The sequence below is a fragment of the Pelophylax lessonae genome (genome assembly GCF_965119305.1).
Source record: "Pelophylax lessonae genome assembly, chromosome: 6".
NCBI classification, from domain to species: Eukaryota; Metazoa; Chordata; class Amphibia; order Anura; family Ranidae; genus Pelophylax; species Pelophylax lessonae.
This window is the reverse complement of record NC_138773.1, coordinates 144,492,762-144,518,833: the sequence shown is the minus strand read 5'-3', so window position 1 is coordinate 144,518,833 and position 26,072 is coordinate 144,492,762. Positions and strand designations below refer to the sequence as shown.

The 26,072-nt window shown below is 43.6% G+C and overlaps 1 protein-coding gene across 1 annotated transcript in view; it reads left to right on the top strand.

Moving 5' to 3' along the window:
• Positions 1 to 8,467, top strand: part of RMI2 (RecQ mediated genome instability 2) — an 80,857-nt gene extending 72,390 nt beyond the window's left edge. The window contains exon 2 of the mRNA XM_082261996.1: positions 8,191 to 8,467. Within this exon, the coding sequence (XP_082118122.1) occupies positions 8,191 to 8,345 (155 nt within the window). The 3' untranslated portion in view covers positions 8,346 to 8,467. The remainder of the gene's footprint in view (positions 1 to 8,190) is intronic.
• Positions 8,468 to 26,072: the final 17,605 nt, after the last annotated feature.

Sequence of the window (26,072 nt, the reverse complement as noted above, 5' to 3'; positions counted from 1 at the left end):
CCCCTATATATATACCATGCACACTGCTCCACCACAGGAGGTCACCCGACAGCACACCAAGGAGAGGGAGAGTCTGCAACCCCCACATAACGTCTTACCCACGGATGTGGAGGAGAAATAAGACCAGGACACCCAGAGAGCGTGTGGTTCATGAACCGGAAAAACATCTGTGCAATGCCAGTTAAGTTCAAAAAGTTAGAGGAAAAGTCCCCAGGGTGATATCCAGAAAGTATATAGGTGGGAAACCTAATAATTATTTACCTGAATGGTACTAAACATCCAATATGTTAAATAATATATGAGACCCAATTAAGGGACTACATAGACTGGAACCCAAAGGTCCCTATCTCTAAAAAAGAGGAAGATAAGGAGTTTTTAGAGGCCATATAGTCACAGGAAAAAATGTCATCAGGAAAACAATAGGGGAAGAAAAGGGGGGAAAAACAAGGGGGGGGGGTGGGGAAAAAAGGGGGAGAGGAAAATAGGGGAAAAAGATGCTACCTCAGAGAGATAAAAATAGGAGATGTTTAGAGGCCAGTGGTAGAAAGCAGCTATACGTCTGTATGGTATACGGTACCCTTAAAATCCCACTAGCCCTCTCCTTCATACTTTACTTCTCCCACCTTTTTCCCCTCCTTATTTCCGTCTTTCTTCCTTTCCTCTTCCCCCCCCCCCCCGCTTTTTTGTTTTTCTCTCCCTTACTGTTCGCTTGTTTTTTGCTTTACTTGTTTTTCTTCTTTCTTCCTTTTTTACTTTTTCTTGCTTTTCGTTCATTTTCTTGGATGGCGGTTTAGACACCTTGAGCCCCCACCTACTCTTTTGGTAGGTTCTTTCTCCTACCCAGAATTGATATTCAATCGGGATGTTGGTACCTTGTTACAATTTTGCATATCAAACACTATAATTTCATTTTGATAATTCAGGGTGGATAACACACCCGAGGGCGCCCTTTTTGCTCGGCCTAGTGCCGGCAGTGTTTGTATTATGATATTGTACACTATTTGACCTATTGTCTAACTGCTAATTTTACTGTTTTTTTTCTTTCTGATGTCCCTGTGAAACGGTTGTCTAATTATACCAATCTCCCCTTTTTTTCTCCCTTTTATATTTTGAGTCGTCGCTATCTCTAGTTTGCTGGTGCCTCTGAACTTAGTGCTGCTGGGAGTCATAGATCTTCTGGGTGTTGCTTGGACGGGGTTCATGTCAGGTATCCAATCTACTTGTGGGTCTCGTACCAAAGCTGAGGAAGATCTCCGGGTATATATGAACAAAATGCAGAGTCTCCTTAAGCGAAAATCGCACTTGTACTGGCACATCGAGTACTTCCAAAAATATATAGATGAAAATATCAGTCCTCAAGGTTTGAGAATTCATACCCTTCCTACCCTCAGAGATCCCTCTGAGAGTTTTAACAAGGAGTGGGAAGAAATCCTCAACAACTGCAGCAGAGATCTTATGAAGTCACTCGTGGTCCAGTACAAGTTGGATATGACAGTGTTGGATAAGGAAGTGGAATCAATGAATACCCAATTTGAACATATCTTTGAGATACCATCCTTTTTCTACAAATTGGTTGGAAGTTAAAAACAAATTGGAAATTATGAATAAGGAAATTTTTGTTAAAAAACAAACTAAATTCCAAAAAGATAAGCAAGCCTTCGCTGAAGGCTATGCCTACAGATGGAACAGTAAAACACGAACTTCACGTAATGCTAGAACATACACTAAACATCGCCCAAATCACACTGATGAAGTTTTAGAATCTGACTCTTCACTTTCCAGTTCTATTTCACATACCTCAAAATTTTCTAGACAAGGGCAGATAGCCCCCAATAAACGCACCAAACCACAAAAAAGAGGTCGTGGAAGCACGGGCCCTTCACCTACACAATCTCACAGCAACAGTTAGAAAAAGCCTGACACTAATGCACAACTGAAGACACCCACCCACATGACCAATCTAGCACCAACATTACAAAAAATCCTCAAAGGCTTGACACCAAATATACAATCTGATGATTCAGCTTCCACATCTACAGATGACGTTTTTTTAGGGCTACCCAACCCTCAAACTCTGAGGAATGGAAAACAAGGAAACTTAGAAGCCCAAAACTCACTGAATAATTCTTCCACCCCTTCCAATAATCTCAATATTATTAACTTAACTAATTTTGAATTATCTACTGCTCATAGAGAGGTGCTTGGTCTCGGCCTAGGTTTCTGCCCTTCCAGGCTTTTGGATACATCAGAAACTATCAAAGACCTGCACTTATTTGCTCGTAATTTAACTTTCAAGTACATGTATGATGATGATAGAAAACTAAAAAGGCTGGAGAAACAGCTGGCAGAGCAGACCAAGCGCCTCTCTATGGCAGAAAGTCGAGCACTTAGAGACTTAGTTCTCCTCTATGAAGAGGGCAACACTGAAGTTCTCTCCATGATGGACTCTACCGAAACCCCGGAAACTAATCGATTGACCCTGGTCAATTCTCCCAAGACCAAAATGTTCAATCCCAAGTCTGAGAAATTTCCTGACTTGGCGACCAACCCCAACATTTGGGCGTTCGTCCAAAGGGTATCACAAGAACTCAAAATAACGACATGGCCCTCTATACCTAATAAGAACACCTGAGCAAACAGTGGCTTTAAAACAACTTCAAACCAACAAAGATATTTTGATTAAACCAGCTGACAAGGGTGGTAACATCGTTGTCCTATCCCCTCCTCAATATGAAACCATGTGTCTTGAGGTCTTGGATAATCGGGATTGGTACCACCCTATCTCTCCCGACAATATCCAGGACTTAATTCGGGAATTCAAATTCTTATGTTCAAATGCATTCACTGATGGCCTGATTGACAGGGATACTTACAACTTCCTAAATGTTAAACACCCTAAAACTCCGACCTTTTACACCTTGCCCAAGGTGCACAAAAACCTTGAGCGCCCTCCCGGTAGACCGATTGTTTCTGGAAATCAATTACTCACTGAAAATGCCAGCAAGTACGTGGACTCCTTTTTATTACCACACGTCTTGAGACTCCCGTCTTATATCCGGGATACAACAGACCTGCTGAAGCACTTGGAAGAGATTCATGTCCCTCCGGATGCCCTGCTCGTTGCCATAGATATTGAGGCTTTGTACTCAAGTATCCCGCACGACCAGGGCATCCGGATGGCTGAGTCCTTCCTTAAAGAGCAAGATCATACAACTTGGCCCTTAATGGAGTTTGTCCTCAGACTCCTGAGGTTCATACTTACCAGAAACTACTTCACCTTCCTTGATCAAATATATCTACAAACTCAGAGGGTTGCGATGGGCACTTGCTGCTCACCCTCTTATGCCAACCTATATCTTGGCGCCTGGGAAAGACTGGTCTTTTCAGAAGAAAAAATGGATAGATGGCTGTCATATATATTAATTTGGCACAGATTCATTGACGACCTGCTCATTATTTGGACAGGAACTCAAGAGGATCTGATGCCCTTTCTTGCAGCTATAAATCAGAATGACATGAATTTAAAATTCACATACACTTTTCATAGACATGAAATCCCCTTTTTGGACGTGAAGATCCGTCTTTTGCCAGATGGATCTATTGATACCGATTTATATCGCAAGCCTAGTGCCGGCAATACGATCCTGTGCGCAGCAAGTGCCCATCCCACCCCCCTGATTAACAGCATCCCGTATGCTCAGTATTTAAGACTCCGCAGGAACTGTTCTACAGAGGATAACTTCAAAACACAAGCCAAACAACTGCAGGAACGTCTACTTGTGAGAGGTTACTCCAGAAAACTGCTAAGGAAGGCTTATAATCGAGCCATATCCCGGTCGAGAGTTGAACTCTTGTATAAAACCAAAAGTCAACAGGCTAATCAAAATGTCAGATTCATTACCACCTACTCTGCACATGACCATCTTTTACGCAGGATCCTAAGTAAACACTGGCCCATTCTCACCCAGGATTACACTCTGGCCAAGTATTTGGGTACCAAACCAAACTTGGTATTTAGACGTGCGACATCCTTTAGGGATTGTCTTACCAAGAGTCACTATAAATTAGATAGTGTTCCCCAGCACTCTTCAAAAAAAGGCACATATCCCTGTGGATCCTGTGACAAATGTCCTTGGATTGCAGGCGGACCCAGAGTTCATTTACCTAATGGTAGGTGGTTTAGGCCAAAACACTTTGCTGATTGCAACACGCAAGGTGTTGTTTACCTCATGACCTGTCAATGTGGGGCCTTCTACGTTGGCAAAACCATTCGTAAGTTGAGCCAACGTATTGGGGATCACATCTACCACTCTGATGGTGGAAACTATACAGACCAGTGTCACCAGGCACATTGGTTTACATCATGGTTATAATAACCAAATCGTGAAATTCACGGTAATGGATGTTATTGCCCCAGACCCCCGTGGGGGAAACTGGGACAAGCGCATCCTACAAAAAGAAGCCTACTGGATTGAATCTCTTGATGCCATCAAACCTCCAGGAATAAATGAGGTATTAACCTACAAGCCCTTTTTGGGATAGGGCCCATTTGGGATTGGATCCCGTTCTTGTATGTTTACCGTTGCCATTACTTGAGACAGAACACCCGATCTACATTTGGTAGGATCCTTGCCCTATGCACCTGGGTTCATTGACACATTTGGCAACCTCGAGGTTAGGCCGACTCTGGGAGAAATAATATCTATTTTATCTCACAATCGCATTTTTTTGCGCTTGTGATTTTTTTGATGACCGTTTTCCAGAAGTTATATGCTTTTTCTTCGATGAATTGATTTTTTTCTAGACCAGTATTCAGTTTAGACTTTTTTGGTAATTTCCATGGACATTCTATTTGCCCATTGGATCGTACTTGTAGCATCATATCATATAAGCATGGCGATGTACGTGGAGGGGGTTTCTTTTTCCCTTTCTCACGATAAATCGCTATGCTGTTTTTGTAGTAATACAAATTAATATTGTATTTCTATTGCTGTAACAGGTGTAATTCTTCTATGTTGTTTATTTACTATGTTGTAATTTTTTGTTTTTGTTTTTATGATTATGGTACCACTTGCTTGTGGCTGCATTCCCTGTTCACGATGCACATGTTTGCCCCCCACGGTTATATTCCCGATTTGCCCCCATGGAGGGAGGATGGGTCTTGTGTCCCCCCCTGTCTCCCACGGATGTGTGATCCTCGGATGGAGTTGCGGGACTGTGAGGTTTCTCCACCTCCACTTCCGCTCCCCATGGCTGCATGCGGCTGCGCATTGTGGCTGGGTTCAGTGCAGCACTGCGCGCGCATCCTGTGCAGGATATGACCTGCGCCGAGGCGCACGTCTGACGTGCACTAGGCGTCGGGTTGAGGTAGTATTTAAGCGGGACCACGAGCGGTAGCTGATGCGAGATGGCCATTCCATTTGTCTGAATACATGTTGGTAAGTGTCTGCCGGGACTATGCCCTAAAGCTTTTAGGCTGGGATCCTTTATTTCATGCGACATTCCCATTTTTTCTTTGCTAGATACTAGGTATCTTCCTATCGTGGCATTGCTGCCTGGACACCTTTCTGGAGTCTTTACGGGCTTGCCTGAGAATTGGCTTTCTCATTATGAACTGCCGATTATACCATACAGACGTATAGCTGCTTTCTACCACTGGCCTCTCAATATCTCCTATTTTTATCTCTCTGAGGTAGCCTCTTTTTCCCCTATTTTCCTCTCCCCCTTTTTTCCCCATCCCCCCTCACCCCCCTTCCCCTCCCCCCCCTTGTTTTTTCCCCTCTTTTCCCTTTTCTTCCCCTCCCCGGTTTCCTTCCCATATTGTTTTCCTGATGACATTTTTTCCTGTGACTATATGGCCTCTAAAAACTCCTTATCTTCCTCCTTTTTTTAGAGATAGGGACCTTTGGCTTCCAGTCTATGTAGTCCCTTAATTGGGTCTCATATTATTTAACATATTGGATGTTTAGTACCATTCAGGTAAATAAATAATTTTTATTAGGTTTCCCACCTATATACTTTCTGGATATCACCCTGGGGACTTCTTCGGCTTTCCCTCTAACTTTTTGAACTTAACTTGCATTGCACAGATGTTTTTCCGGTTCATGAACCACACGCTCTCTGGGTGTCCTGGTCTTATTTCTCCTCCACATCCGTGGGTAAGACGTTATGTGGGGGTTGCAGACTCTCCCTCTCCTTGGTGTGCTGTCGGGTGACCTCCTGTGGTGGAGCAGTGTGCATGGTATATATAGGGGCCACATTTGCATGTCGGACCGTTATGTTTTTATCTTGTACAACCACATGTCTGTTTGTTTTATTATCTGTTATTTCATTATACAGGTCATTAAAGGCTTCTAATTGTATATTATGACACAGACCCCTGAAGAAGCAGCCCCCATTAGGCTGCGAAACATGTTGGGTTAATCTCCGAGGTCTTGTACATCGGATGAGTTATATAACATTGATTGCCTATTTTTTGTACCTTTTTTGTAATGGACTTCATGCATTTCACTATGTATTGTATGTGTCTTCTTATATACTTGGGTTTAATATGTTAAAATAAAAATAACTTGATTTTATTACTGTTACTTTTTTGCTTACTGTACCCTTAAAATCCCACTAGCCCTCTCCTTCATACTTTACTTCTCCCACCTTTTTCCTTCCTTTTTTCCGTCTTTCTTCCTTTCCTTTTTTTCCCCCTTTTTTTTTCTCTCCCTTACTGTTCTGTCTTTTGCTTTACTTGTTTTTCTTCTTTCTTCCTTTTTTCCTTTTTTACTTTTTCTTGCTTTTCGTTCATTTTCTTGGATGGCAGTTTAGACACCTTGAGCCCCCACCTACTCTTTTGGTAGGTTCTTTCTCCTACCCAGAATTGATATTCAATCGGGATGTTGGTACCTTGTTACAATTTTGCATATCAAACACTATAATTTCATATACATATATATATTTTTTATCCCCCAAAATATTTTGACCTTTTTTTTAAATTTTTTTTTCTTTTTTTTGTATTAACTTTATTGCTATCACAAGGGATGAACACCATCTCTTGTGACAGCATGGGCCATGACAGGTCCTCTTTCTTGAGAGATCTAGGGTCTATTAGACCCCAGATCTTTTTTTTGGCCTTCAATGCAGCCGATCAGACACAGATTGGTCTGGTCTGATTGACTGCTTCCCTTTCCGCTAACAGCCAGGTAAACAAGGAGCTGAAACCGGAAGTGACAAAATCCTCATCGCTTGCGGTTTCTGGGCTCACAGAGGGAGAGGCACAACATTGATTCCTCTTATCTCTTTGTATTGCTCATGGGCTCTGTTGTCTGATCATGAACTCCCTTCTGCACCCTCTGAACAGGAAATTACCGGCTGCAAATTTTGCTAACCAAGATGCCTACAGGTGCAGGCATCATCCCAGTATAACCACTTTGACCTAAGGACATCCATTGACATCCTACAGTCCTGAAGTGTGCACTGTAATCCCTATTTAGTGTCAGACACTAGATCTCTCACCTAGAAAAAATGGTGTTTGTAAAACATGTTTTGAATTTCTGCAATTTTTTTCTCTACTACTCAGCGGATTAATAACAGTGAAGGTATCTTTTCTTTTTCTGAACACTGAAACCTTTTTCATGGTGTTGCTGTTTTCTGTGTTTCACAGAATGGTAAAGGCATTATAGTCCCTTTATCTGATAACATAGTCCCTTGATCTGTGAGTATTCCCTAATATCCACTTCCAAACTATTTTTGGGGAATGCACAGATGACTATTTTACTAGCTCTGTGCTTTATCATATTTTTTTGCAAACAGTAGGTCAACTTTGTAAAATGTAGTTTATTGCTGGCATTCTAAATTGTGGGCAGCACAGTGGCTAAGTGGTTAGCACTTCTGTTGAGCAGCACTAGGGTCGTCTGTTTAAATCTCAACCATGGCAATACCTGCACGGAGTTTGCATGTTCTCTCTGTGCCTGTGTGGGTTTCCTCCTACATTCCAAAAACCTGCTGGTAGCCTAATTGACTCCTGTCTAAATTTGCCCTAGTATTTGTTTGTAAGAATGTGAGTTAGGGGTTGATGTGAATGCACAATATATAATCTGTTAAAGGCTTGCATAAATTGACAGTGCTAAATAAGTACCTGTAATAAACTCTTGGTGGATGAAAACTTGCAGTGATTTATTTGAAATGTCTGTTTCCATGCAGGAAAATACGTAATGGCGATGGGCATTGTTTTATCCTGTAATCCTGAGCCTGTGTTACGTGCAGTGAAGATAACGGACCTCTCGGACAATCCTGTGCACCAGGGTATGTGGAAGTTTGAAGTGGATGATCTACAGAAGAATATGAGATGTACCTAGCATCTGCAAAAATTAAAAAAAATGAAAAATGAATTGCCACCAAACTGGACTGTGGATATTTAAAAATATAGCTATTCACAGAGAGTCTGTAATCGTAGTATCAGGTTTGCTTTTTCTGCATTCTAAGATGATGGAAAGCAGAGCATTTGTAATTTTTGTCTTCTTTTGCGCTTCGTTATCAAATATATAGTCACACTGCCAGTGTGTAATTATATAGGACGAATTGGATCCTATTTTTAATAAAACTGTGTGTATCCCCCAAATTGCACAATAAACGTTTACCAGTTATTTGGTCAGCCAATCAGGGTAATTTTTCAATTAAGATGTAAAATGTAACCTGGATAGTGGGACTATTTTATAATCGTAACAAGTAGAATGCCTGAATAAACCAATTCTCTCATTTATTGAGGACCACTGGATTCTTAAACAAATAGGTTATACTGCTACCTACAGGAGGACTGGACTCTAGAAAAACTTTAGCCCTAGTGACTAGTAGTTCTCCTACATCCAACCAGTGCATCCAGTTTTTACTAGTGTCCTTAGCAATATGAATGCCTTGGCTGCAGCTGGTAAAATTTGGGGGTTCCGGAGCAGACTCTTTTTAGGCACCAGGGTCATGTTTTGGGATGTTTTACAGACATGAGTGCGATCTTTGGGCATGATCCGACCATTTTTATGTTGCCAATGTCAATGGTGGGATTTGGGGGGGGGGGGGGGGGGGGAGAGTTTAATCTCTGCCTAACATAGGACTCCTATGAGAAAGGAAGTTGGAGCATCTAGGATTCTTTTAAGTACCAGATAATTAAAGGATCCACGTTTATTACAAGAGAGCTTGGAGATACTGTTGCAGGATTGATGGTACCAAATAGTAGAAATCTTTTAGCAGCAGGCATCGACACGACTCATCAATGGCCTGATTACAAAATCTTAAATGAAAAATGTCAGTGCTTCTAAAGCCAGCCATACATAAATCAAAATTCGAACAGTGCAGCAGGGATCTGAATTTTAAGTCGTGTATAGGCAGGGAGGTTGTACAGAAGTCAGTTTATCGTCTACAGCCTGAAGCTCTGATCGGTACACCCCCCCCCCCCCCCCCCCGACCTGTCATCAGAATATGGTAACTAAATGGGGAGAATTCCCCATCCACATAGAATGTTTGGATGAGGGGAAATTGTTTTTTTTTTTTTTTTTCTCCAACCTACTGGTTGAATGAAACAAACTGTATCTATGGGCTGACTAAGTAGCTGTTATGGAGTAATGCAAGGTATACACAGATCGCTAGCTGTACAACAGAGGCTGATCTAACAGCTGGCTTCTGTTGAACAGATGGGAAAACAAGCATTTAATCAGCCATTGCAGCCAATGGATACAAGTGCTGATCAGTGTATTCTGGTGTATCAGACTACAAAGACACAATATGAGAGATCCCTGCATCAACATTGTTTGGCTGAGCAAATAAAAAAATTGAAGGTGTATACCCAGCTTAAGGGAAAAGTAACCTTTTATTGGAGTGGTTAAATTACTAAAACTGGAGATTGGCTACTGTGCACAGCTGCACCAGAATTAGCAATCAGCTTCTAACTTCAGCTTGTTCAAATAAGCTTTGACAAAACAAACTGGAAGATGATTGGTTTCTATGCAGAGCTGCATCAAATTTTGCACTCTCCAGTTTTGGTAAATCAATCACATTTGTGTGAAACCACAATAAAGTCAGTGCAAATAATATCAACTGGGTTATATGGCAAATTTTCAAAGCAGCTTTCCTAATAGAGTCAACCAGAAAATCGGTAGGAGTTGCAGCTGTATGTCTGACATATTCTTCCAGAGGAGCCGCGTTGATAGCAACCACAGCGTACAAATATCCGATTACCAGCTTCAGTTTAAATTCCCTCTCAGATGGTCGAAACCTAAGCAGCACAGTAGTAGTCTATTAAAAAAATGCTTTATATCCTTGACAAAAAACACAGGATCCACAACCCTGTGTGTGCTTTCTCTGGACAGACCGGATCACAGTACTGTTGGGTATTTTACGGTTTCCTAGGCCACTACGTCAGCACTCATTCAGGACTGGAGGGACATGCAGAAACGGCAGAGGCACAGCTTTTTTTTGTGTGCAAAAAGCCAGGAGGCTTGGTTTGGGAGCTGACAATCTAATTGTAAATATGTTAAAAGATTGTAATCAGTGGCAGTACTGGAATCTTACTGTGATAATATAAGTATCCTACCAGTCAGAAGCCACGGACATGTAGACTGCTTTCCAAGTCAGGTCTCCAGCAATAGCAGGCCTTCCGACGGCCATGCGGTCCGCCAGGGTCCGGTACCGCCGACCAGGCTAAATCCCCATGTAGAGAAGGTGTTGTGATGCTCTGCAGTCACGCCGCTATTCGGTACAACCGCCGCCATTGTTTGCTAGATCGCACGAGGCCGCCATTTTGGCGTAGCCTCGTGTCTCCAGCATGGGGGCGGCCATGTTTGAGGTGACCCAAACACCTCGTGGAGCTAGGGGAGGTGCCGGAAGGCGTACGGAGGGGCGGAGCCGCCTCCTTTCTTCCAGGGCAGCCAGCCAAGAGACTTCCTGTCGGTTCGAGACAGTGCTGAGACAAGTGCAGTGGAAAACTCTGAGCATCAAGTGGTGAGCCTGGGGGTCTATCTCTCTCTCTCTCTCGCTCGATAGGGGTCCCTGAGCAGCTAACACTGAGGGGCTTTGTGGCGCTGGGGGTCTAAAAAAAAAAAAAAAGTTTTATTTTTGGATTGAATTTTCCGGGTAGTAACTGGAATTATCATGGACCCTGCCACACCAGCACCCCCACCTGTTTCCCTCGAGGGGACCACGGGACCCGCCGGTGCACAGAGTATAGACGCATTTACATCAGCTTTGGAGTCTTTGGTGGCTCGGGTGGAGACGGCCTGTCAGGGACGGGGGTCAAGAAAGCGACCCCCGCCTACCCCTATATCATCTGACACCTCTGACTCAGATTCAGAGATGGTCACTGCAGCTGCAGGTCCCTCTGCAAGGGCTGTTGTCTCAGGTAAAGTTCCCTCAGACAGTGAGGAGGACTTTCATTCTTCCGCCATAATTCGGGAAGAAGCATTGGTGGACGCACTAGTTTTAGCGGTGCGGGAAACCTTAAGACTTGAGGTTTTACCGGCAGAGGCAACTGAAACAGAGATTCCCTTTGGTACTAACAAGCCCATCAAAACGGTGAAGGTTTTTCCTGTACCCAAGTGTTTTGGTAATAAAATTAAAGAAGAATGGGAGCATTCTAAGCGTACCTTTACTATTTCCAAGCGTATTGCTAGATGCTATCCGTTTGAGGAATCCCTCATCAAGAAATGGACGGTTCCACCGGTGGTGGACCCACCTATTTCCAGGCTGAATAAAGCCACGGTTATTCCAGTGGAGGACACTTCGTCCTTTAAGGATCCTGGTGGATCGAAAGGTGGAAGCGGAGTCCCGCACTATCTTCTCCCTGATAGGGTCAGCATTTAGACCAGTAATTGTTATTGGTCTAGTTTCCCAGACACTAACAAAATGCTGGTCAGCAGACCTAGGTTCCAAAAAGACCTTGACGAATCTCCCCTTTCAGGGGAATCGCCTATTTGGGGCCACCCTAGATGAGATCATTAAGGACGCCACTGGGGGCAAGAGCACTTTCTTGCCACAGGCTGCTAAAGCTAAGGGACCTCGTAACAAGCGAGGACCTTTCTTTACCGCCCATAAAGGGTTCGCACGCCCAGCTGGAACAAGCGGGAAAGGCAAGACTCCTCCAGGAGGGTTCAAGAAGGGCTGGTCGGACAAACAGAGGACCGACTCAGCCAAACCCGAAGCAAAGGATTACACAGCCTGAAGGTGCGCCCCCACCCGGTTTGAGGGTGGGGGGACGTTTTCACCGGTATTCAGGACATTAGATCGAGCATCGACTACTGCTACCGGTGCGATTCTTCCCTTCCAACATTTAAGTACTACAGGGAGCGGTAGTCACCGTTCCCTGAACAGATCTTTTCCTTTACCTTTTCCATCTCGGATGGTCGGGGCCAGATAGCTCTAGGGACGCCTGGTTCAGATCCAGTCAGCGCCAGTGGTCCTAGAAATTCTAGGCTGGCCTCGTCAAGCCGGCCTGGCCGACTTGGACATGCTAGTCGCGGACGTTCCGTGGGAACTTCGTCTCAGGGAGTATCTGCGGTCTCAAGGACCAATCTACCATCGTGCTTTACAGTCGCTGGTTTTAATGGCCTGGCCATTGAGACCCAAGTACTGAAGGACAGAGGGTTGTCAGCTTCAGTCATTCCTACCCTTATTAAAGCAAGGAAAGCAAATTCCAGCAGAGTCTATTATCACACATGGAAGACTTATATCGCGTGGTGCGAATCTTTAGGATTTCCTCCACGTACCTATTCGCTGACTCGAATATTGGCCTTTTTGCAAAAAGGGGTTGAGCAGAAACTAGCCTTGAGCACCATCAAGGGTCAAGTTTCAGCATTAGCAATCTTCTTTCAGAAACCTTTAGCTACCAAGTCCTTGGTGCGGAATTTCATCCAGGGGGTGCGGCACCTGGCTCCACCAGTCCGCGCGCCCTTACCGCCCTGGGATCTTAATTTGGTTTTGTCGGTTCTACAGAAACCTCCCTTTGAAGACATCAGGGAGATTCCCTTGCTTACTTTATCCCAGAAGGTGGCCTTCTTGGTGGCTATCACTTCTGCACGCAGGGTGTCAGAACTGGCTGCTTTATCATGCCAGTCCCCATACTTAGTGATTCATAGGGATAAGGTAGTACTTCATCCTAAGCCATCCTTTCTTCCTAAGGTGGTTTCAGATTTTCATCTGAATGAAGATATTGTACTACCTGTAAAGAGTTTGGTGCCTCAAACCAAAATTGGTGGGACTTTATGGGCTGGTCAAGAAATAGTAAAGTATATAAAAAATATCACAATTTATTACATAGATCATAATACAAAAAAGAAAATTGAGTGCCAATGGGTTATAGACCCATGTGTGTAGTGAAGGATAAGATAGAAGAGGTGACAATGTGAATGGTGAACATAGATATAATTCTCTGTCTGTTCCGGCTCATGTGTGAGACTCTGGAATGTGTTGAGAGAGAGTGTATATCTCTAATTTCCAACGCGTTTCGGCATTCTATATGTTGCCTTTATCAAGGAAAGAGGGTTGGTCACCATATCTGGAAAATATATGGTAAAAATAAGTTGTTTGCATAGTATGTAAATATTTCCAGTCAATGGGGAAAAAGGAGTATATCAACATACTTGTGATATTGTACTACATTCCTTGTGTCCTCAGCCCAATCATCATCGGGAACATGCGTTGCATTCCTTGGATGTGGTTCGGGCAATCAGGGTATACCTGAAGGCGACGGAATCGTTCCGTAAGACGGATTCACTTTTTGTGATCACGGATGGCCCCAGAAGGGGGTTGCCTGCATCTGCCGCGACTATCGCCAAATGGATTAGACAGATGGTGGTACAGGCTTATTCTATTAAGGGTCGGAGTCCTCCGTTCCCTGTTAGGGCGCACTCCACTCGAGCGCTCAGTACTTCCTGGGCCTTCCGCCATCAGGCGTCAGTGGTCCAGGTATGTAAGGCGGCCACCTGGTCATCGGTACATACCTTTACAAAATTTTATAAAATTGATGTGATGGCATCGGCGGATGCCTCATTTGGCCAGGATAGGGTGCATATGTAAAATAAACACAGCAATCTAGTGCTCTCTATAGCAACTGGTTTATTGGGGTAAGGGATACAAAAAAAACTCACATCAACTAGCACTCAGCCAGTGCGGGCATGGACTGCGATGGTGGGTGCTACAGCATGTGCAGGCTCCTCCCCCTGCAGGAGTAAGGACATAGTTCCTTGCTGGGATTTCTGGTCCTGGCAATTTTTTCCTTTCTTAAATGGAATTTCTTCCTATCTTTGTTATTTTGATCCTGTAGAGCGGCGGTCACTAAATGGCGGCCCGCGCGATGCTTCCGCCCAGACCGCGAGCCCGCTACCTAGTTCTTCAGTCCCCTCCCCGCTGCGGCTCCCGGCTCACTCACAGCCGGTGTCCTGTCGGGCCGCGAGTAGGGGGCGTGACGTCACGCGCGCGTCCCGCCCCCTGCTCCTGACTGTGGCTCCCTCACACTTGGGCAGTGAGCTAGGGTGTGACACTATGTGCACGCCCCGCCCCCCCTGATCGTGGCTTTTTCCTCAGCTCCTGGCTGCAGTTCAGGTATGTGGAGCACATTTTAGGGAAGAATAGCTGCACAAGCATTAGTGTGCAGACTGGCATATTTTGCCATATTTTGTTCTGCTCATTAGAGTGCCCCATAAAAAAAAAAAAAATGTGCCCATCAGCTTATTTTATGCTAAGGGACATGCTGATGGGCATATTTTATGTTAAGGGGCACTCTGATGGGCATATTTTGTTACGGGGCACGCTAATGGGCATATTTTATGTTAAGGGGCACGCTAATGGGCATATTTTATGTTAAGAGCAATGCTGATATTTAAATGTTTGTTTTGCCCATCAGTGTGCTCCCTAACATAAAATGTGCCCATCAGCCTGCCCCTTATTTTATGTTAAGGGTCACGCTGATGGGCATATTTTATGTTAGGGGCACTCTGATGGGCATATTTTGTTAAGGGATACGCTAATGGGCATATTTTATGTTAAGAGCAATGCTGATTTAAATGTTTTGTTTTGCCCATCAGAGTGCCCCCTAACATAAAATGTGCCCATCAGCGTGCCCCCTAACATAAAATGTGCCCATCAGCGTGCCCCTTATTTTATGTTAAGGGTCACACTGATGGGAAAATTTTATGCTAAGGGTCACGCTGATGGACACATTTTATGTTAAGGGACACTCAAATGGGCATATTTTATGTTAAGAGCAACGCTGATGGACACGTTTTGTTTTGCCCATCTTTCTGAGTCATAGCTCAGACTTCAGATTCGGACCTCGGCCCAAAGAAAATTTTAGTGACCGGACCTCCTTGAATTTTAATTCATTACCCCTGCTGTAGAGAATCAAAGAATCAACTGCCTGACTTGGCGAAGGACTGGATAATCTAGATTCAGAGGGTCTCCCCAATCTGGCCAGGGAGCGCTCCCAGACCTCAGCTCCACGCTAGGTCAGTCGCGACACAGCCCCCCTGGACAGGGGCTGGCCTGCGAGTTAAACGCTTTGCGAGGGCGCATATGACCTGGCCTCAGCCTAAGTCGCAGCATTCCTCCTGGCCGACAGCACTCACATTTAGATGGAGCGGTGATCTGTCCGGGGTGGTGCCCCATCCGGTTTCTTTGTATAAGTAGCTGTCCTCCCTCTTCCCCTGGAGGGTTTTGGGGTGGACCTGGGTCCCTCCCTGGGACGGCGGGACCCCCTCTTTCCCCTCCTTCCTCCCACCCCCCCAGCCCCTCTAAAATTTTGGTGGTCACCATGGGTCTTCCGCCACCCCCTCTTTCCCTGGTTGAGGTTATGAGCTGGCTTTTGCCCCATGCTCTTAAGTGGAGCTTGTTTGAGTTGCTGCTGACTGGGGTTTTCCTGGCGAGCAACGGGGGATTGAGCAGGGTTCCCCGCCACCCTGGGGGTTGGTGACTAGGGCAGGGATGTCCTCTGGGCTCCCTGCTGCGGTTGTTGAGCTGGGGGAGCAGATGATTTGTTGTCTGCGTCTCACGTGGCCGGGTCTATTTCCTATTATGCAGGCCTATATGGAGGTGCTTGGAGGGCGACCCCCCCCCCTTGTTTTTTTGCGAGGTCCAGTAGATGGTCCATTCGTGGGCCCTTGGTTGGCGCCCCCTTTGCGGGATTGCAGTCGCCGGCTCGCCCCTAATTATGTTTTTTCTTGGTGAGCTTAGTATACAGCACCCCCTGCCCTCCCTTGCCTCATCTGTCTCGTCAGATCCTGAATCTGTTGTGGCCCCTGCAGATGGGAATCACCCTACTGGGTCTGTATTCATGCACCGAGTGCTCAGATAGTGAGGATGTTTGGAAAAAGTATTAGGGTAATTGGCGCTGCCAAATAATGAAAAAAATATATAGAGATGTGTCTCATAAATCTAGGTGCATATAGGTGGTCAATATAAAATATCAATACTGTAAGTAATGGTCCTTACAATATAACCAATGGTCCTGATAATAAGCCACAGTAAGTATTATAGATTTCAATAAATTAATTAACCATTCATCAATTAATAACACTAGTAAATACTTAATAAAATACAATAAATATGCAAACCAATATTAATAAATAAAACAGTGAACAGTGTCTCAAAGCTAAAAGTATAGTGACTCTTGAAATAATTGGTGTAAACACTAGGTGGCAGTGTTGATTCAAAATTAATAGGTGTGGATATCCAAATGAAACAGATAATGAGTGATACAAAGTGCCAAGTGCTGTAATTATATCAAAGGTAAACGACAATATCTAAAAGTAAGTGCAAAAATGGATATCCAAGTGAAATTGAATATATATAAAAAACATCAAAATAACCTAAAAATACATATGATGTGCCAAGTGAAATATAAAAAGTATCAAAGCTTTGGAAAATATAAAAGAAATCCCAAAAATAAATAGGTGAATATCTGGTGGATGAATAAATATGAATATACATAAGAAATTGGATAGTCCGTAATATAAGTGACAAAAAGTCCACAAAAAAATGTATGTTCAATATAGTAGTCCAACAATGCGCAATATGGTGATAAAAAGTGCCAAGGGAAATTGCATGGGTGGAGGGGGTGCTTCCCGGTGTGGGTCAGGATGTGGGTGCTGGGTGAGGGAATTCCGTGCTCCCCTTCCTATGTAGCCCGCACTCACCAGAGAGCGGCACCCCTACAGGGGTAACCAGCGTTGGGTATTTGGGGTATTCCCCGACAAACCGCGGTGAGCCTCTCCTCTCCTCTTGGGACCAGTTGCACTTCCTCCCTCAAATGGTAAGGTTATTAGGATAAGCGATGTATAATAGGGGTGATAGGCAGCGCTCCAGAATAATAAAGGTGATGTCCGGGATTATATGGATAAAAAACACTCATATAGTGAAGTACCGTAATGTGTGTCCATTTATTAAGCAAATAAAATCAAGTACTCACATTTAAAAACAAGATACAGCATCTGTAAGAAAGTAGGGACCGCGAACCCCTCGTGTAGCGGTATTTCCGGACGCTGTGCGCCTCAGCGGCCGGATATGCGTCTCAAGGTGCGGAACTGACGTGCCTACGCTCTACGCGTTTCGTCATCAGACTGACATCATCAGGAGCAGCGTGAGGCTACGTGAGTCCCGCTAGTATAAATCCTAGTAGGTACCCCGGCAACCGGAACAGGCGCCCAATCAGAATATACATACTAGCGCGTCATCAGTTGTTGGGCAGATGTTATTACTGCAAATCCAAAGGGAAGGTGAAGCTCCACCCGAGTGGTTTATTCGGCCAATGGATTTTAATATAGAGCCAAACTCAGCAGTTGCTACGCTGATATTTTAAAGGTGAAATATTTTATTTAGTGGTCACGAATGAAACTAGTTTAGATTAGTGACGAAGGGATATGTCAGGAACGTCCGAATTAATGGTTAGGTAATTTGAGCGTTAAGTAGCCACAAATATAAGAAATTAGAGTAAGAAGAAGATTATAAAATTAATGTATTCAGGAAGGTGGATAGAAAAACACTCATATATATTTTAAAACCATATATATGTTAGATCAAATTAGAAGCCTATAATCTCATTGACAATGTCAAGAAGATGGGTAAAACATATATATAATAAAACCATATATACGGTAAATAAGGGCATATGTATTAAAAATATTTGGCAAATTTAACATCATGGCTTAAAAAGGTGTGTTTATATAATTGTAATATGGTTCCAGTGGGACTATTTCATACTTATGGAACTAATATGTGCATAAGTATAATGAAGAAGATAAAAATAAAGGAAATACTAAAAATATTAAAATGGGAATACCAGGGTAAGTGTGTGTATTTATATTGTGATGCAGCTTTGATTTTATTGGCGGAAATACATATACTAAATATTTAAATATTGTAAAGGAGATACAATCTAGAATAAGAATTATTAAAATCAATATTAAAACGTGTAAAAATATGTAAACAAATATGTTGAAAACATGTTAAATTTAAAGTGATCAAGGAATATTGAAGGGACTATGGATCGTATATATACATCGTGATACAGTATGTATCATGGTGCAATTATATTCCAATTGATGGAATTTAAGAGGCAATTGATTTCCTGTGGACAGGCAACCCACTCGGTGATATATATCTATACAAAACAAATAACAGTCCACATACTTCTATAGATCTATCATAAAGGTATGTGTAAAGGCATATGTACCATTAATAAATATCTCATGTGTTAGTAAATATGTGACATTTGGTATACCATAAGGACCAGACCATAAACAATAAATAAATATTAAATTAATCGATTCAAAGGGTGTATCAAAGTGAAAAATAATCACTCATAGTGTGTTCAAATATTTAGATCGAATAATTGCCCATAACTTATCTAGGTGTATTCATTGGTGAAAGAAGGATAAAGTGAATTAGTGACATACATGTTAGCGAGTGTTACATTAAGAATGAACGTGTGTAGATTCATATACTTGTGTGTAAAAGGAGCCATATATAAAAAATAGGTTTTAGCGTATCATGATATTGGTCCAATGGAAATTTGAGACCAATTTTATCAGTGGTTTAAAAACATTATTAAAAAGAATAAAAATCACTAAAAATCAGAAATAAAACAATTCAAGTCAATATCAAGGTTAAGCCCTCCAGGTTGAAGAGATTCCAGCAAATATATCCACTTAGTTTCATTTTGTGAAATTTTTCTGGTTTTATTTTCACCTCTCCAATGTTCCTTTATACTGTCTATTCCATAGAATATTAGCCCTCTAGGGTTCCGATTATGAACCTCCTTTAAAGTGTCTCGATAAACTGTGTTTGGGAAAACCTTTTTATATTTCCAATATGCTCTCTGATGCGAACCATTAAAGGCCTAGTAGTCCTGCCTATGTATTGAAGTTTGCAAGGACATTCGACAATATAAGTTACATGGGTACTATGGCAAGTGATCAAATTTTTTATTTTAAAAGTTTTCTTGTTTACGTTGGATTTAAATTGTGTAATCTTCTTTTTCTGTGCTGTATTATTTCTGCAGCCTAGGCAGTTACGACAACGAATGAATCCCTTCATATCCGGAAAAAGTTTCACTTCCTTTGGGGGATTAATAACATTATGAACAAGTCAAATTGATCTCAGTGTAGGTGCCCTACGATAAATAAATTTCGGCCTACTTGGTAATATTTTGGAAAAAGTTTTATCTGATTTTAAAATAGGCCAGTACTTTTTAAAAATCTTTTCTATTGACTTATATTGTTTATTAAAACCAGTTATAAAAGCGTATTCGAAATTGTTGTCATTATTTCGAATTTTCGTTCTTAATAATTCATCTCTTGGCATATTTTTGATATTGTCTTTTTTGTTTTTTCTAAAGTCAAATCTATCGTATCCTTTTTCCTCGAATCGTTTGGTTAGTTTTTCTGCTTGTGTTTCGAAGTCCTCAATATTAGTGCAATTTCTTCTGATCCTCATGTATTGTCCTTTAGGTATGTTTTGCTTCCATTTTGGATGGTGGCAGCTGGAGGTCGGGATATACCCATTTTTGTCTGTGGGCTTAAAAAAGGTTCTGGTCTGTATTCCCTCTTCCTTTTTAAAAATCTGTAAATCCAGGAAATCGATTTGTTGCTGGTTATAGTTGGCTGTAAATTTAATGCCATAAGGATTATTATTAAGTTGTTGAATAAAATTGTCTAAAGTGTCTTGTGCTCCTTCCCATACTAAGAATATGTCATCTATGTATCGACGATAAAACTGTAATTGTGGAATATTTTTTCCGTAGATCATCTTCTCCTCAAGCATGTTCATAAAGATGTTGGCTACACTGGGGGCATAACGTGCCCCCATGGCCACACCTTTTGTTTGTAAGTAAAATACCTTGTTATACCAGAAGTAGTTTTTTTCCATGGCAAGTTGTAACCCTTCTACAATATAATTGATCTGTGCTTGATTTAGATCAGTTTCCTCTGATAAAGCTTTTCTGACGCTTTCAAGCCCATCCTTCTGGTCTATGCTGGTGTATAGTGAGTTTGCGTCAATTGTCACCAGGATCTGTGTTTCTTTTGTTGTAAATCGTTGCAATTCTTTGATCAGTTGGGTGCTGTCTTTTAACCACTTCCCGATCGGCGCACGACGATCTACGTCGGCGCTCAGCCCCGGCCAGGCAAACTGACGTAGGCCTACGTCAGCACTTTTGCCGGCCGTGTGCGCGCTCCCGCGCCCCGCCGCCGATGACTCGATTGGGTTCAGAACCAATCAGTCATCAGGTCCAGGCCAATCATTTTTGGTCTGGACCTGTTGATCGGTCCTACCCAATCAAATGTCACTCTAAGCCTGTGAAATGTAAACACAGGCTTAGAGGAGATGTGCCCTCCCCTCCCAACGGTCTTTTTGGATCCAGCGTGAGAGGAGAGCACATCTTACTGTGAGTATTGCACCAAGCACACCCACACACAGTTAGATAGGCACATTTCACCCCCGATCGCCCCCCCAATTAACCCCTACAGCACCTGACACAACACACACTATATACAGCATATAGCAGTTACCTATATACCTGTATAAGTGTGATTTGTGAACAGGTGTAGCACTTGCGACCCCCCCCCCCCTTTTCCACTCAAATTACCCCCCCCTAATAAAGATTTAACCCACTGATCGCCGCTGACCCCCCCCCCCCCTGATCACCGCTGTTAACCCCTACACCCTCTGTCACATCAGCACTAATACAAACGCAATATACAGTATTTTTGTATTAGTGTCATTGTGATCAGAATTAGCGCAGGCGACTAAGTTTCTGTCCCAAGAAGGTTTAGGGTCCCCGCCACCCGCCCAATAAAGATTTAAGCCCCTGACCCCCCCCCCCTGATCACCCCTACACCCCCTGCCATAACACACACCGTATACAGTATATAGCATTTTGCTATATACCCGTATAAGTGTGATTTGTGGTCAGGTCTAGCGGTTGCGACCCCCCCCTTTTCCACTTGAATTACCCGCCACCCCCCCTAATAAAGATTTAAGCCCCTGATCCCACCTGATCCCCCCCTGATCACCGCTAGTTAACCCCTACACCCTCTGTCACATCAGCACTAATACAAACGTAATATACTGTGTTTTTGTATTTTTGTATTAGTGTGATTGTGATCAGAATTAGCGCAGGCGACTAAGTTTGTGTCCCAAGGAGGTTTAGGGTCCCCCCACCCGCCCAATAAAGATTTAATCCCCTGATCCCCCCCTGATACCCCCTGCCACAACACACTGTATACAGTATATAGCATTTTCTATATACCAGTATAAGTGTGACTTGTGACCAGGTTTAGCGCTTGCCACCGTTTCTTTTATCCGTAGGATACCCGCCAGCCCCTTCCAATAAAGATTTAAACCCCTGATCCCCCCTGATCACATCCCGTTAACCCCTACACCCTCTGTCACATTAGCACTAATACACATATAATATACTGTTTTTACTGTATTTTGTATTAGTGTCATTGTGACTTGAGGTTGCTCTAGCTAGCTAGTTTCTTTCCCAAAGGAGGTTTAGGGTCCCCGCCACCCCCCCAGATCCCCGGCGCATAGTTTAGAAATAACCCCTTGATTGCCACACACACACGCACGCACGCACGCACATACACTTCCATTTCTAGTATAGTGTTTGAACAGATCAATATCTGATCTGATCAGAACTATACTAGCGCCCCCATAGTTTAAGGTTCCCAAAACGCGGTGTTTGCACGATCAGTACTGATTCCTGCCAGCACCTGCGTTTAACCCTTTCACCCAGGCAAGTGTAGTAATCAATAGATTACTGTCACTTGCAAAAAAACACAAGACACAAAACCGCTGTGTTAGCGGAGTCAGGCCTGATCCCTGCTAGCATTAGCAGTTTTTTTGGTAGCGCTTGAAATAGTCTTCGACAACCAAGTGCTTTTATTACCTGTGAGTCGCATCACTGTACGGGTAAATTTAGTTACCAAAATGTCTAAACGTTCGTACAGTGATGAAGCTATTTACAGTATAATGACGATGCCAGGTGAGAGCGATGGGGAAGCCTCACCGGCAGAATCGGGGTCAGTATACGAACCAGATGACGGCAGCGGCTCCCTGACAGATAGCTCCGACGACAGATGGGTCCCTGTTAGACCCAGGCGTACCCGACCCCATTCTGAAGTTGTTGAGATGCAGGAATCGCAGGGTGCTCGTATGGAGCAGAGTGTGGTTACTAGTGCCGCTCATTTTTCTGGCGACCTGGCAAGCGCCAGCGGCCTAGTACACCCTGGACCTAGTACAACCAGCACTGCAGTATCACCTGGTGATGTGGCGAGTCCCCTAAGTGCAGTTGAAGCTGGTGCGGTGGCTAGCACGAGTAGTGGCCCGCAGCCACCGCGTATTCGAAGACAGGCCCGTAGAGCCCATAGTGCCCTCCCTGATGCGCTGGCATTTCCTAATTGGCAACCCACTGATTCTACAGCGCCAGTACTTCCCCCCCCATTCACCGCCCAACCTGGAATCCACGTGGAGACAGCTGGTTTTACGCCCCTGAACTTTTTTGAGCTGTTCTTCACGGAAGATCTTTTCAGATCTATTGTGGATCAATCAAATTTATATGCTCAACAATTTATCGCCGCCAACCCAAATTCGCACCTTGCCAGACGATTCGGCCTGAATCCTATAACGGTTTCCGAATTTAAGATCTTTCTGGGCCTTTACCTCAACATGGGCATAACTAAACAGAGTGAAGTGCGGCTATATTGGTCCACTAGCCCACTTCACCATATGCGCATGTACTCTGCCTCCATGTCCAGGGCGAGATATGAGCAAATTCTGCGATTTATGTATTTCAGCGACAATGAAATCTGTCGTCCTCGGGGAGACCCTGCATACGATCTGCTCCACAAAATTCGGCCCCTCATAGACCACTTCAATCAGCGGTTTGCAGCCTTGTTTACCCCTGAACAAGTTGTCTGCATTGACGAGTCCCTGATTAAATTTACCGGCTGCCTTGCTATGAAACAGTACCTCCCCAGCAAGCGTGCCAAGTACGGGGTCAAGCTGTACAAGCTCTGTGACAGGGCCACAGGCTATACAGTTAGTTTCCGGGTCTATGAGGGAAAAGATAGCTGTGTGGAGCCTCCCAACTGCCCAGACTACATAGGGAGCAGCGGTAAGATTGTTTGGGACTTGGTGTCACCCTTATCCGGAAAGGGGTACCATTTGTACGTGGACAACTTTTACACAAGTGTGCCACTATTTAGTCACCTGCTCGAATTACAAATTGGCGCATGTGGCACCGTGCGACCTAATCGCCGGGGCTTCCCCCAACGGCTTGTAGATTCCTGTCTTAGTCGGGGGGCGAGAGCCTGCTTGAAAACGGACAAATTGCTTGCGGTGAATTGGAAGGATACACGGGATGTTTATGTTCTGTCCTCCCTTCACACAGACACGACAGTCTAAATCCCTACGGCAACTGTCGTTATGGAGAAACCCCTCTGTGTCCACGAATATAACCTTAATATGGGAGGGGTGGACCTTAACGACCAGCTTTTGGCGCCGTATTTAGTTGCCCGTAAAGCCAGACGCTGGTACAAAAAAGTGTCTGTTTATTTATTTCAATTGGCGATGCTGAACGCCTTTGTCCTATACAGGGCGTCAGGACGAACTGGATCTTTCCGGGAATTCCAGGAAGAGATCATCCTTGCCTACCTGTACCCAGGAGGCATGCCTGCCCAACTTCCCCTTCCAGATGCAGTGAGCCGGCTGCATGAGAGGCATTTTTCACATGTCCTCCCAAGTACCCCTACCCAAAGATGGCCCCAAAGAAGATGTCGTGTCTGTAGCAGGCGCGGATTTAGGCATGACACCCGCTATTATTGTCCCAAATGTCCTGACCAACCTGGTCTCTGCATCGGGGAATGTTTCCAGCGCTACCATACACTAGTGGAGTATTAGCGTAGGGTACAGCACGACACAGTGTAGGGCACACAAACACAGGGTCTCGAAGGATGTTGGATGTCCATCAACATTTTTAGAGACCCAAGCTGGAAGAGAAGATCGCAGAAGATCGCAGTCCCTCCCAAATCAAGAAACAGAAAAATAAAAGGATCCAAAAACTGTTGTTGTGTCAGTAATTTTATATGTCCTTCTACTCTTCCTACTGTACTTTTTTTTTAATGTCTTTTGTTTGTTTTTTCATTCTTTTGTGACCTGTTTCTCTTGCAGGTACTCGTCCGCTACCACGCATTGATTTTATATATTCTGACACAAACAGTGTTTGCGCTCAGCATATATGGATACCTTTGCTGATAGCAGCTGTGGTGATTTTCTGATTTCAGCACTGCAGTTAAAATCCTATTTTGGTATACGTGGATAGTGTCGTGTATACCCATCATTAAATTCAGTGGGTGGTTGTTTGGGCGGTTAATGATGAGTAATACTACGCATTATTCCTGTGCTGATTTCTGATAGGTTCTCTTTTTTTTCGTTCAGCCCACAGGCTGCATGAAAAAAAAAAAAAATAATAAATAGTGTAGCGCAGTCTATGATAGATTATTGGGATTCAAACATTGGATAAAACACTTTAAACCAATAATAAATATATTAAATATATTAAAACATGTCTAAAAAGGAGATAGTCCATATAAGAGGCGATAACAGTCGGTAGAGGTAAAAAGTCCACTTGTGATATGGTGAAATAATAACAGGTGTGACTCTGGTGCTCAAATCCCTCCACCAAGCAATATCTGCCTCTCACCTCCAAACCATGACCCTGCAGGGCCAGAAAGCATAAACAATCTCCACAGGTAACCAACTCGTGTTGCTCCGATACAAGCAAGACCAAGACTCCAGCACTTGTCAGCACAAATAAGGATATCGCTGCAGCAGGTACAACTCACACTCGATTCCAAGTTTCCCAAGATATGAGGGGGAGATCTAGTGCTCTCTGTTGTAATACTGAAAGCTTTAATTCACTCAAAACATATTGCACTTACATTGTATCCGACCATAATAGGCATAGTAGTTGCAGAGTGTGCAGTGTGCTGGATGGTGCCTGGTTACTTCCTGGTTAACAGCCGTAGGACCGATTGACCAATCCCCCGTACGCGTTACGTCAGGTGGGCGTAGACTTCTTCAGCGGGGATGGTGATAGGTCGAAGGTCCGGCTTTTTATATTATCCCTAAGCTCCGCCCACTATGTCACTTCCGGCGTTTCACCATCGCCATGGAGACAAAGTGTCTCCTGAGACAGAGAGATAGAGGGGCGGGCTAAAAGTAATGATATTCATTCGGCCGTGTTTACAATTACATTTGTCACTAAGGAGACATACATATATCTCGGAGATCGGCCGAAGGATCACTTATAACAGCAGACTAATATTGTATGTCTTTCTTTACAGGAAGAACCATTTAGAAACTGCTCAAAGTTTTTTAATATTATTAAAAAACGAACTTATAGGTCGTACGGCTATATTAGCAACCAGACACCAGATGGCAGCACTTTTGCTCACTTACATAGGGAACAGTGTTAAATACAATAATATACATAAAACACATTATAACCACATAAGAACATATAAAATCGTACATAAACCCCAATA